The sequence below is a fragment of the Oryctolagus cuniculus genome, chromosome 18 (genome assembly GCF_051225735.1).
Source record: "Oryctolagus cuniculus isolate XC-2025 breed Fujian yellow rabbit chromosome 18, ASM5122573v1, whole genome shotgun sequence".
Classification (NCBI taxonomy): domain Eukaryota; kingdom Metazoa; phylum Chordata; class Mammalia; order Lagomorpha; family Leporidae; genus Oryctolagus; species Oryctolagus cuniculus.
Genome location: NC_142884.1, coordinates 4,712,937 through 4,725,417, shown reverse-complemented (window position 1 = coordinate 4,725,417; position 12,481 = coordinate 4,712,937). Strand labels below are relative to the sequence as shown.

The window sequence follows — 12,481 nt, the reverse complement described above, 5'->3', positions numbered from 1 at the left end:
GCGCGATCTCCTTGCTGCCGTCCGCAGGGGCCCCAGGACGCTCGGGAGCCCGAGGCGACGGTCCCACCTCCCGGCCCGGAACCAGGCAGCGGCAGGGCAAAGCCCCCACGCCTGCCCCTGGCCAGCCGTGCACCGTGCCAGCGGCCTCGGAGGCGCTACCTGGGCCGTTTCCCGAGGTGTGCCAATCAGAGGCACTTGGGAAAAGAAGATGCAACGGACAGGGCCGGGACGCAGCGGGTAAGCAACGATGCGACCGAGACCCGCACCTGCAGGCCACACCCGCTGTCACACGCTCCCTGAACGGGTACCGCCTACTCTTGACGCCATTGGCCAGGCTGAGATAAATGCTAACAGACAGGACCAACGGCGCGAGAGGGGTGGGCTTTCCTGCCTAGCCCCGCCCCCTTGGCCCAGCGGCTGTTTTGATTGGCAGCTGATTCGGCTCGGCCCCCGCTTTGAAGGCACCTGTCTCTCATTAGATACGCGGCCTTTAACGCCCACTCTCCATGCCTTCCTCCGCTTTCCCCACCCACCTCTAAGGCCAACCAATGGCTTCAGGGCAGAGAATCGTCTCGCAACCAATTAAAAGCGACCCTAAACTTGACGGACGACTTCCCGCCCCTGATCAGCCTAGCTCCTCCCCGCGACCAATGGGTTTGCAAGAGGAGGGGGTGGGCAAATCCAATCAGCACAACACATGCCTCCTGATTGACGCACGGGCCCTCGCGCTGGCGTGTTGTGCCTTGAAGGCGGGAGGAGGAGGCGGAGCGGGGAAGAAAACCTGAGCCAATCCTAGCAGATTGCGCGGGAGGCCAATCGAACGCCGCGCCTTGGTGCGACTGCCCAATCTGCGAGAGGGGGCCGGCCTCATCCCTGCCAGAAACCAATAAGGAGCGTCCTACGGTCAAGAGCGACGTGCAGCAGGAGCAATGACGGGCCTATATTCGGGGCACGGGGGCGGGTCGGCGCCAGAGACGAGAAGAGAGGAGGGGAGGCCTCCTCCGCCGCCGCCATCTTGGACCGGGCCCGGTCAGCTTCCGCGGAGCCATCGGCAGACGCCGCGGCCTCCCTTGAGCCCCGACCCCCGTCGTCAGAACAACCCCGGGCCCACTCCCCCAGCCCCACTTCCGCTTCGCGCCGCTATCGCGATAGCGCCCGGGCCCGGGGCGCGAGAAAAAGGCGGCGGGCGCTCGCCTCCCCCGGCTATCGCGATACGCTCCTCAGCGGCGGCGCCAGCTCCTGTGGTGAGAGCATCAGGCTCGACTGGGCCGGACCCCTCCCCTCCCCTCCCCCGGCGCCTCGGCCGCCCTCCCCGCCGCCTCCCGCCCTGGCGACACCGCCGTCTGTCGCGACATGCCCCGCCGCCCGGCCCCTGCTGCCGCCTCGGTCGCGCGGGGCTCCGGGCGGCCGGGGGCGGCCCCTCCGTCAGACCCGGCTCGGCCCCTCACGCCCCTCGGCGCCGCCGGCGTCCTCCCGCGCCCGGACCCCCGCCCCGCGTGGCCTCCGCTGCGGGGCCCCCTCCCGGAGGGGTGCGCGGGTGCGAGGCGCCCGGCCCGCCGCGGCGCAGGTGCCCGCCTCCTCGGGGCTCAGCCCCTGGTGCTGGGGGACCCCGGCGGCGCGGGGGGCGCAGGCCCTGCGGGAGCGCCCGCGGGAAGGACACCGGCTCCGCAAAGTTTGCGCGTCGCCCCGTGCGAGGTCCCGGGACAGCCGGGGCTCGCGCGCCCTGCAGCGCACGGGGCGGGATGGAGGGGGTGCGGCTGGCGTTGCGGGATGTGGCTGCCTCCCTCGCGGGTGGCTGTGCGCCGAGCTGCCCCGGGTCGCAGGGACCCGGGCCCGTCTCGGGGAACTTGCTCCCTCCGGTCTCCGTGCCCGTGCTGGGCTCCCCTTTCGCGGAGCAGAACCTGCCCTTTGGGGGAGGGGTCCTTGATCAGCTCCCGCGCGCCCTGGAAGGTGCTGCCTGGGCCGGGCCTGCTGTGGCCTCCCCTGCCCTCCTGGATACTGGTGTCGGCCCCTGTCCTGGGTGGGAGGGGTCCCCGCCAGCCGTGAGGCCTAGGACCCGCGGGGCGCACTTGGCCCCTGTTTATTCTCCCCTCCACCTGTCATTTCTCCCCGGCACGAGACTGAACGCCAAGGGGCTGTGCTCAGCAGGGGCCGCGGGCGCTGGTGGCCGGTGCGAGACCCTGTGCGGTCACTGCCGTGGGGACTGAAGCTGCCCTGGCCTCTCCTGACCAGGGCGGGGGTCCTCAGGCCCCTGGGACTCGGGGTCGCCCGGATCAGAGCGATCAGAGGGCTTTGGGACGAGGTCTTTCCGAAGGTGTGTGGTGGCGGCTTGCTGCCCGCACCCACTCGTCCTGGGGACCCGCGGAGGCGGGGCAGCTGCCCGCAGTACTGTCCTTTGTTTTAGGCGTGCTCGTGGGGGGCCAGGCCTCCCTGCTGGACGGGAGGGGGGGGCGGTGCTGCGGGAAAGCCCCGGTTGTCCGCGCGTGCCGCCCCAGAGCGTGGGCTCCCCTTGCTGCGGCACTGAGGCTGGGTTCCTCCGGGGGCCAGCTCCGGCCTCTCTGGGCAGCTGCCCGCTCGGAGTCGGGCCGGCTCCATCCTGCTGCTGGTGCCGAGGGGCTGGGACGGGTGTGAGAGCTGGCGCGCACCTGCGCGCTCTCCAGCCTCCCTGCTGCCCGGGCCCCAGAGCTGCTGAGCGCTGGGGGCTGGAGCTCAGGCTCCCTTCCGCGCACTCTGCTGTGGGCTCCCCCGTCGGGACGTGCCCCCTCCTTGTGCATGGCCTCGGAGACTCTGGTCTGGGAATGGCCCGCGTGTGGCCCGCAGGCGACCCCGAGATTCGGCTCCCTCAGGTCTGCGGGGCGGCTGCCACCTGCCTCTGCCCACCGTGGGCCCTGTGGGAGAGTGTCGGCTGCCCCTTTAAAGCCTGTGTGGGACCGCGGCCTCCGGGGTTAGGTGTGGACACCCAGCCCCGTGCTGCGTTTCCAGCGGGCGAGCCCCTGTGGGGCAGGACCGTCCCAGGTGCCCCTCGTGGGACGCCTGCCTGTGGCTCTTGCTCCCTGGGCGGGCTGTTCCTGCCCATGGCAGGGGAGCGCGGGCGCTGCCTGGCTCTTGCTTATTGGCCCTGGCGGGGACCCCTTCTGGCAGCTCAGACTCCTAAGCTAGCCCTCCCCGGGGCTCCCTGGCGGGTCCGAGGGCGGCCGTCCCTGGACGAAAGGCCCTGGGAACTCCTTTTTGGCCCCAGCCCGCGGGTTGCCTGTGACTGCCGTGAGGGTGCAGACGCCCCCGGCTCAGGTTGGGCCTGCCTGGTGGCTCCTGTTGCCCCAGTCCCCGCTGCCACTCCGGCACGGGGTTCCTGTGAGCACAGAGCCCTGCCTCGCAGCCAAGGTAGGTTTTCACTCTCCTGCCTCAGCCAGATTTCGGTCTCCTCCCGTGTGACCCCAGCTCTAGCCCTCCTCGGGGTTTGGAGTGTGAGCTGCTCTTGGTTTTCGGGTTCTGCTCTGAGGCCCACTTGTGTGTGGTCCAGCTGGGTCCATTTCCTCCCCCGTGGCGCACGCGCAGACATGACATCTAGCCCAAGCGAATGCTGATCCCGTTAGTCCCCGACGTGTCTGAAAGGGGAGGCATCTGGTGGTCCCCAGGCGCGGTTCCGTTAGTCCCCCGACGTGTCTAAAAGGGGAAGCATCTGGTGGTCCCCAGGCCCGGTCCCGTTAGTCCCCCGACGTGTCTGAGGGAGGCATCGCGTGGTCCCCAGGGCAGGTCCTGTTAGTCCCCGACGTGTCTGAAAGGGGAGACATCTGGTGGTCCCCAGGGCTGGTCCCGTTAGTCCCCGACGTGTCTGAAAGGGGAGACATCTGGTGGTCCCCAGGGCCAGTCCCGTTAGTCCCCGACGTGTCTGAAGGAGGCATTGCATGGTCCCCAGGCCCGGTCCCGTTAGTCCCCGACGTGTCTGAGGGAGGCATCGCGTGGTCCCCAGGCCCGGTCCCGTTAGTCCCCGACGTGTCTGAGGGAGGCATCGCGTGGTCCCCAGGGCCAGCACCTTTGTCCCTCGGTCGCCGCATGCTGTGTGACTACCCTGCTCTGGAGGTCTTTGTTCGTCTTCTGGGGAGAAGGGGTTCCATGCCCTAGGAATTCCCCACTTCCTGGTTGAAGACCCACGAAAGATCACAAGAGACCTCCAGCGTCTCGCCGGGGCTGGTGCTGGGCGGCGGCGGGGGCAGGGCCCGGGCCTGGCTGCCGCTCGGATGGAGGGCTCGTCTCCCCGACCCCGTGCGCTGCTGCCCTGGCCGGCGGGTCGGCGCGGGCAGACGCTCACTCCTGCCTGTGTCTCCAGCAGCGTCCGTCTCCAAGGGAGTATGAAGAGAGTGCGTCTGTAGGGCCGGGAAGATGGCGGACAAGCGCAAACTCCAAGGTACGAGGCTGGGCGCCTGCTGTGCCGCGGCCGCTGGCCTGGGCCCCCCTCGGGCCGCTTGCCGCCCCGGCAGGGCCCTCACCCCGCCCTCCTCCGCCAGGTGAGATTGACCGCTGCCTCAAGAAGGTGTCCGAGGGCGTGGAGCAGTTTGAAGACATCTGGCAGAAGGTGCGGGCTGTGGCCCTGAGGGAGAGGGGCCGCATGCTGGGTGCCGGGAGAGGGGCCGCGTGCTGGGTGCTGGGCCCAGGAGGAGCAGCTCTAAGCTGGGTCTGGGCAGCGAGGGTCCCAGCACCCAGAGGAGGAGGAGGGAGACTGGACCTGTGCCCCCGCCGCGGGGCCTGCGCTGACCCCGAGTTCTCCACCCCTCAGCTCCACAACGCAGCCAACGCGAACCAGAAAGAAAAGTATGAGGCCGACCTGAAGAAGGAGATTAAGAAGCTGCAAGTGAGGGGCTGGGCCGGACTCCTGTGTCCTGTGGGCGGAGGGACCGGGGCGTGGACTGCTGGGCCCCCGGGAGCAGAGGGCCCTGGAGGCCCACTGCTGCTCTTCCCATCTGCAGCGGCTAAGGGACCAGATCAAGACATGGGTGGCGTCCAACGAGATCAAGGACAAGAGGCAGCTCATAGACAACCGCAAGCTCATCGAGACGGTAGGAGCCCGGGGCCTGGGGCCCCCGGGGGCAGGTGGCCAGGTTCCCGGACCGCAGAGGACTGAGAGCAGTCAGGCGTCCACCCCGAGGGAAGGCGGAGGCCGCTCCCTCCGCCTTCAAGAGCCCCTGCCGATTGCGCTCTCCACAGCAAATGGAGCGGTTCAAAGTTGTGGAACGAGAGACCAAAACCAAAGCTTATAGCAAGGAGGGCCTGGGCCTGGCCCAGAAGGTGGACCCTGCCCAGAAGGAGAAGGAAGAGGTTGGCCAGTGGCTCACGGTGAGCTGGGCAGAGAAGAGGAGGTGAGCGCGGGGGCCTGGCCCAGCCCACCCAGGAGCTCGGCCCGACAGCCCGCCTCTCTCCCCAGAACACCATTGACACCCTCAACATGCAGGTGGACCAGTTTGAGAGTGAGGTGGAGTCCCTGTCCGTGCAGACGCGCAAGAAGAAGGGCGACAAGGATGTGAGTGGGGGGGCGGTCCGCACGGGGTGCGGTGCAGGGAGGAGGCGGGCAGGCTCTCGGCCATGGCTATGTGGGAAGATGGTGGGGCTGTCAGAGCAGTGGGAGCGAGGCTTCCTGGCCCTCAGAAGGCCCCAGGTCCCAAGGTGAGGTGGCCGTGTGGACAAGGCAGGACTCTGGGAGCCAGCAGGGAAGCTGCCCAGAGGGTGCTCTGGGGGTTGGATCCCAGAAAGGGGGCATTGTCAGGTGTTGGGGCAGAGGGGTATGACCTACCTGTTCTTGCTGGCCCAGGAGAGGCAGGGCGCGCAGGGCAGGTCCCCTGGGTGGCTGCAGGGCCGGGGCCAGAGTTGCGAACCAGAGACTTGAGACTTGAAGGGGGGATCTGGAGCCGGGGCCAGGCTGTCAGCGTCTGAAGGGCTTGTGTCCCCTGCCCGGAGCACCGGGCTTCTGAACCTGGGCTCCCGGCAGGGGAGCGAGCGGGGCTGGGGGTGGCAGGACCCCACATGGCACCCTTGAATGGAGGTTGCTGTTGGGACAAGGTGGGGAGTGGGGTGTGTGCACCCCAGAAGGGGGCCAGGGTTGCTGCACAGGCTCCTAGGGGCCAGGCGTGGGGCTGGCGCGGGCCTCTGGGTGTCCAGGGAGTGCTGGGTTCAGAAGGGCTCTGTGGAGAGAGCAGCGGGGCCCCTGGGGTGTCGGGCCTTGCTCGGGGAGGGGCTGGAGCGGGAGGACGGTTCTGCGGGGGCGGGCCGGCCCTCGGCAGCCCCTGAGCCTGGCCCTGGGCTCGCCAGCAGAAGCAGGACCGGATCGAGGGCTTGAAGCGGCACATCGAGAAGCACCGCTACCACGTGCGCATGCTGGAGACCATCCTGCGCATGCTGGACAACGACTCCATCCTCGTGGACGCCATCCGCAAGATCAAGGACGACGTGGAGTACTACGTCGACTCGTCCCAGGACCCCGACTTCGAGGAGAACGAGTTCCTGTACGACGACCTGGACCTCGAGGACATTCGTGAGGCCTGGGGTCGCCCTGCGGGAGCGGGCCGGGCCGGCTCCTGCCCCAGCCCCAGCCCGCTAAGCACACGCCCCCCTGCCCCCACAGCACAGGCGCTGGTCGCCACCTCCCCCCCCAGCCACAGCCACATGGAGGATGAGATCTTCAACCAGTCCAGCAGCACGCCCACCTCGACCACCTCCAGCTCGCCCATCCCGCCCAGCCCGGCCAACTGCACCACGGTGAGGCCCTGGGGCCTAGGCTGTGGGGTGGCTGAGGGGCCTCCCTGCTTCTGGGTCCTGGACCCTCGGGGGGCCCGGCTGTGGGCGGTGTCTCTGGGAGCTGAGGGCCAGGCCAGGTAGGCGCAGGGACCCGGAGGGTCAGGTTTCAGAGCCTGGACTCTGAGGCCCCAGAGGTCACTCAGCAGCCTGACTCCTCCTCCCCCTCAGGAGAACTCGGAAGACGATAAGAAGAGGGGACGCTCGACAGATAGTGAAGTGAGCCAGGTAGGTCCAAGCCCCCCTACTCCGCGGTGCCCGCAGGCTGGCTGGGCCCAAGACACAGAGCGGGGCGACGGGCAGCACGTGCGAGGGGTCTTGGAGGAGGGCTGCAGCGGCTGGGGCAGGGGTCCAGGCAGCGTGGCGAGGCGAGGCCCGCCGGGTCCAGGGCCAGTGCTTACCTGTGCACCCAGAGCCTGGGGCTGCCTGGCTGAGGGGTCAGAAGAGCAAAGGGGCCTGTGTGGTGCCGAGGGGTTGCACTAGCCCTGGCCAGCATAGCCTGGTGCAGTCTCAGAGGAGCACAGTGTGGGACGCGGTGCTGGGCAGGGGGGGTCGGGCCTGTGCCCCACTGTGGCTGACGGGAGGGAAGTCCTGGAGGAGAGAGCGGGCTGCTGAGTGGCGGAGGAGGGGTGCGCAGGCAGACTCCCCGGCCCCCACTGCCCAGCCGTGGTCCTAGGGAGGAAGGGGTGGCCGGTCCCCTGGCTCTTGAGTGCGGGGTACTCGCGGCGAGCAGCGCCCAGGGTGTGGGCTGGTGGTGTGACTGCCGTGGGGAGGCCCCGGCGCTCCCGTGGTCACCTGGGGCCCCGCAGAGGCTCCAGTGACGTTCAGCACGGTCTGTGGGTGTTCGGCTGCTGGGAGTCCCCCACTGGCGCCTGCAGGCTGACGGCTGAGCTGTGTGCACGTGACTGCGTGGCACCCGTGGGGGCGTCCAGGCTGGAAGTAAACGTGGGTGTGTGAAGCACGGATGTGGTTGAGGCCCTCCTGGGGCAGGGTCAGCAAGGCCCGCGTGGAGGCTGGTGGGCTTGGCCAGAGGGGAGCTGCCGCCCCCGGTCCTGACCCTCTGTCCTCTCCCCCTGCAGTCTCCAGCCAAAAACGGCTCCAAGCCTGTCCACAGCAACCAGCATCCTCAGTCCCCGGCTGTGCCGCCCACCTACTCCTCCGGGCCCCCGCCTGCTGCTTCTGCCTTGACCGCTGCCCCTGGCAACAACGGGGCCCCCACCCCAGCAGCACCTGCAAGTGCCCTGGGTCCCAAGGCCAGTCCAGCTCCCAGCCACAACTCGGGTACTCCCGCCCCCTATGCCCAGGCAGTGGCCCCCTCGGCCCCCAGCGGGCCCAGCTCCGCCCAGCCCCGGCCCCCCAGTGTGCAGCCGAGCGGGGGAGGCGGCGGTGGCGGCAGCAGCGGCAGCAATAGCAGTGCCGGTGGAGGCTCTGGGAAGCAGAACGGCGCCACCAGTAAGTGGGCAGGGGTGTGGGCTGGGGGCAGGGTGGGCAGCAGCCCCCAGCTCCTTTCTAACCACTCCTCCTCCCACAGGTTATAGCTCAGTCGTGGCAGACAGCCCAGCAGAGGTGGCCCTGAGCAGCAGCGGGGGCAGCAGTGCCAGCAGCCAGGCCCTGGGCGCCCCCTCGGGCCCCCACAACCCACCGCCCAGCACCTCGTGAGTGTCCTGGCCCCCGTGGAGGTGGGCGGTGGGCGGTGGGTAGTGGCACCCCTGCTGCCCATCTGCCCGCCTGTCTCCTTGCCTGGGACATGTGTGCACAGCCCTTGGCCTTTAGCACACTCGTGAGTGTGCCCTCCACACTCTTCGCCCCACTTCTGGGGGGCCGCTGTCCCCTTTTCCACAATGAAATGTGCCATAGTCCTCCTCCCTCCCCAGCGCCCCAGATCACGGGTCAGAGCATTCCATGGGGTCTACCTGTCTCCCAGAGGAAATGGTCGAGCTTCTGCGGGGGGGGGGCCATCCCCTCCTGTGAGCTCTGTGGCCTCTGTCGAGCCCCCGAGCTCCCCAAGCCGCCTGCCTTTCTGATAAACAGTGATGCCAGGGTGGTGGTCTGAGCCCCTCGTGTCCCTCCCCCCACTTCCAGGAAGGAGCCCAGTGCAGCAGCCCCAGCAGGTGCTGGGGGCGTGGCCCCAGGCTCAGGGAACACCTCGGGGGGACCCAGCCTCCTGGTGCCACTGCCTGTGAACCCCCCCAGCTCCCCGACGCCCAGCTTCAGTGAGGCCAAGGCAGCCAGTGCGCTGCTCAATGGGCCCCCGCAGTTCACCACCGCCCCGGAAATCAAGGTGGGTTCTGGGGGAGCCTGGGTCTCTGTCCTGGCCCAGCTGTCCTTGCTCCACAAGGCTCTCGTGCCCCCACGGCTCCAGCCCCCCATCCTGTCCTCGTGTCTTCTCACAAGACGCACGGGGCTCTGCTCCACGTGACCTGTCCCCGCCTCCCAGAAGCCATGGCAGTCAGGAAACACTGCCATCAGCTCTGGGCCATTGGTGTCTGATGAGGCAGCTTCTGTTGGAGGACTGGAGAGGGGCCAGTGCTGAAGCCGAGGCTGTGCAGGGTGGTGGGGGCTGAGGCCGCAGACGGCACCCACTCTAGTTGGGGTGGGGCAGGGGCTGTGTCCCTCTCTCAGGGTTCACTGTCACCTCCACTTCCTGGGAGGACGTGTCGGAGGCTGTAGGTGGAAAACGCATGGCATGTGGCCTTTTCTGGAAAGAGGAAAAAGCTTCGAGATTCTCAGAGAGGGTCCACAGCTCTGGGGAGGGAAGAGAGCCAGTGCAGTGGGTGAGGCGCGGCCTTAGTGAGAGTGTGTGTGGCAAAGGGCGGATGACCACGCAGGGCCCCACCCAGGGGGCGACGTGCAGAGAGGTCTCCCATCTCCTGGTTGACTTCCCAGAGCTGGGCCAGGCCAGAGCCAGGAGCCAGCAGCGCCGTCCAGGTCTCCCATGTGGGTGCAGGGGCCCAAGCCCTTGGCCCGTCCTCTGCTGCCTTCCCGGGTGCAGCAGCAGGGAGCCCATGCAGGATGCCAGCTGCCCTGTGAGGCGTGGGCCGAGAGGCAGCTGGGACTGCACGCAGAACCACTGAGGACTGGGGCTGAGGGCCCCGGTGGCAATGCTGTGGGTTCCTAGGCAGTGGAGCGGGTGTTCTCAGCCAGTGGCTGTCCTTGGAGGAGGGTGTGGTGTTGCTTGTGTGACTCCTGCACAGTGCTGTCCTCTGCGCTGGGTCCTGAGTGTGTGGGTTCCCGGTGTGTGGGAGCCCATGGCACCAGATGTGCCTCTGTGGCTGGGGGCTGCAGGGCACAGCCAGAGCCCTCACGGAGGGGTGGGCGAGAACACTCAGGGCCTAGGCGGGCTGTACCCCTCACCCCAGCCCAGGTCTGCCGCAGGCACTTAGGCCAGCCCCTTCTCACCCTGCCCTCCCCCCCAGGCCCCCGAGCCTCTGAGCTCCTTGAAGTCCATGGCGGAGCGGGCGGCCATCAGCTCTGGCATCGAGGACCCTGTGCCGACGCTGCACCTGACCGAGCGAGGTGAGGGTCAGGAGGGTGGGGAGGGGGCAGCTGGAGGAGCAGGGCAGGCCCCGTCGCCTCACCGAGGCCCCTCCCCACAGACATCATCCTGAGCAGCACGTCGGCGCCTCCAGCCTCGGCCCAGCCGCCCCTGCAGCTGTCGGAGGTGAACATACCGCTGTCGCTGGGCGTGTGTCCCCTGGGGCCTGTGCCCCTCACCAAGGAGCAGCTCTACCAGCAAGCCATGGAGGAGGCCGCCTGGCACCACATGCCCCACCCCTCCGACTCGGAGCGCATCCGGTGAGGGCCGGGCCGAGGGAGGCGGCGGCAGAGCGGCCCGGGGCTCCACAGGAGGTGGGCTCGGCCTTGACAGCCCTGCTGCTCCCACAGGCAGTACCTCCCCAGGAACCCCTGCCCGACGCCCCCCTACCACCACCAGATGCCGCCCCCACACTCAGACACCGTGGAGTTCTACCAGCGCCTGTCCACAGAGACGCTCTTCTTCATCTTCTACTACCTGGAGGTACAATGGGGCCCCGGGCCCCACCGCCACCACCCTCCCCCTGTGGGCGGGTGCCCTTCTGCGGCCCCAGGGACCACACCCCCTTCCTGGGGCCACACCTGTCCCTACTCCAGCCCTCTGTTGAACACCTGGGCTGAGGGTGGCCTCTGTGGCCCGTCCCAGGCCCTTTCACTTAGCCCCCCCACCCCACCCCGCTCTGCCCGTGAGCGCATAGTCAGTGCTCCTGGAGCCTGCTCCTGCCCCCACCCTCTCCCCTGCTTAGAAGTTCTCTCCGTCGCCCCCTCTTGGCTCTCCTCCCACGCTAGCTTCTCTTCAAGCCACTTCCACCTCCCGCCTCCCTTCTGAGCAGCAGTGGTTCTGCGCCCCCAGCCCGTCTCCAGGAGGACTGTCCGGCCCAGCTGTGGTCTGCAGCAGGGCCTGGGGCCTGCCCCAGCCCCCGGGCACCTGCTGTGCTGCTGGGCGGCCCCTGACCTCTCCCTCCCGCAGGGCACTAAGGCGCAGTACCTGGCAGCCAAGGCCCTGAAGAAGCAGTCGTGGCGATTCCACACCAAGTACATGATGTGGTTCCAGAGGCACGAGGAGCCCAAGACCATCACCGACGAGTTTGAGCAGGTGAGGGTCCCGGCCGGCTGCCCCTCCGCTCGGCCCAGCGCCACGCTCCCCCCTCCCCGCCCCGAGCATGGGCGCGGCTGGCGCTCTCAGCTTCTGGTGCTGTGTCGCTGTGACAGCCCCTCCCCTCCGTCCCCCAGCACCCAGCAGAGCAGGGGCTCGGCAGACCCTCCGTGGGGAGCTGCTTAAAATGGCCTTCTCGCGTTTTAATCGTTCACTGACTGGAAACACCCGCCTCTCCCGCACCCTGGAGCCGGCTCCTGGGGGGGACCGTGGGCACATCCCCTGAACCCGTCTCGCCGTCCCTCCCTGTAAGCCTCGTGGGTGTCAGGACCCGCTGCGCCGCTGTTATGAGGATTAAATGAGTTGACAACGTCTAAGTGGCAGTGGTGCCTGCTCCGTGCCCGGCGTCATGGGCGTCCGTGGTCCAGCTGCTGAGTTGCTGCGCTCCCGTGGTGTCCCCCCGGCGCCACCTCGTGGTGGTGCCGTGTTAGGTCCTCGACTGGCCTACTTGTGCCGCCCTGGTAGCCACTCGGGCCGTTCCAGGGCCTCCCGCCGAGCCACATCACGCCGTCACCCAGAACATGCCTGTCCCTGCTCACGGCTCAGCTCAGGCTCCGAGCCGAGCCATCCGTCCCAGAGCAGTGGTGGCACCTGTGCCTCGAGGCCTCTCGTCCCAGCCAGCGGCCCTGAGGACAGTCCCCTGGCTGCTGGCCCGGCCCACTCACCGACCGCCTTCTCCCCGGCCAGGGCACCTACATCTACTTTGACTACGAGAAGTGGGGCCAGCGGAAGAAGGAAGGCTTCACCTTCGAGTACCGCTACCTGGAGGACCGGGACCTCCAGTGACACCGGCCCCCCGCCCCGCATGCTGACCCCGGTCCTGGAGCACCCCCTCCCCCAGGAAGCCGGGAGGGGCCGGGAGGCTTCTCTTCCTCTCAGCCCCACCCTGGGGACCCAGGGGCGAGGGCTGCCCCCTCCCCTCCCCAGTGAGGGACATTTTTTTGGTAAACGTATTTTCATTTTGGAAAATATTTATGAATAAATAGTTTTATATGACGGCTGGCAGCA

At 68.4% G+C, this 12,481-nt stretch overlaps 1 protein-coding gene across 7 annotated transcripts; it reads left to right on the top strand.

The window, feature by feature from the left end:
- Positions 1-959: 959 nt before the first annotated feature.
- On the top strand, positions 960-12,469 carry CNOT3 (CCR4-NOT transcription complex subunit 3). Of its 7 annotated transcripts, none has more exons than XM_008251644.5 (18): positions 960-1,244; positions 4,328-4,405; positions 4,506-4,573; positions 4,775-4,849; positions 4,965-5,054; positions 5,203-5,331; positions 5,420-5,515; positions 6,304-6,523; positions 6,614-6,747; positions 6,955-7,011; positions 7,863-8,235; positions 8,315-8,438; positions 8,866-9,064; positions 10,200-10,299; positions 10,380-10,578; positions 10,669-10,801; positions 11,288-11,413; positions 12,161-12,469. In XM_008251644.5, exons 2-18 carry the CDS (start codon positions 4,381-4,383, stop codon positions 12,257-12,259), a joined length of 2,247 nt encoding a protein of 748 aa, XP_008249866.3. In that variant the 5' UTR covers positions 960-1,244; positions 4,328-4,380; the 3' UTR covers positions 12,260-12,469. The 7 variants fall into 7 exon arrangements, with proteins under 7 accessions (XP_008249866.3, XP_017194865.3, XP_089174837.1 ...); XM_017339376.4 differs by having other exon boundaries at positions 6,301-6,523; XM_089318711.1 differs by lacking the exon at positions 12,161-12,469 and adding an exon at positions 11,551-11,790.
- The last annotated feature ends 12 nt before the right edge of the window (positions 12,470-12,481 follow it).

What these genes read in the sequence shown, in the direction of transcription:
- CNOT3 (XM_017339376.4), top strand. Translation starts at nt 4,381, where the DNA reads ATGGCGGACAAGCGCAAACTCCAAG. An exon ending in AGGTTGGCCAGTGGCTCACG is followed by an intron (nt 5,332 to 5,419) that starts GTGAGCTGGGCA and finishes CTCTCTCCCCAG; the next exon opens with AACACCATTGACACCCTCAA. An exon ending in AACCCACCGCCCAGCACCTC is followed by an intron (nt 8,439 to 8,865) that starts GTGAGTGTCCTG and finishes CCCCACTTCCAG; the next exon opens with GAAGGAGCCCAGTGCAGCAG.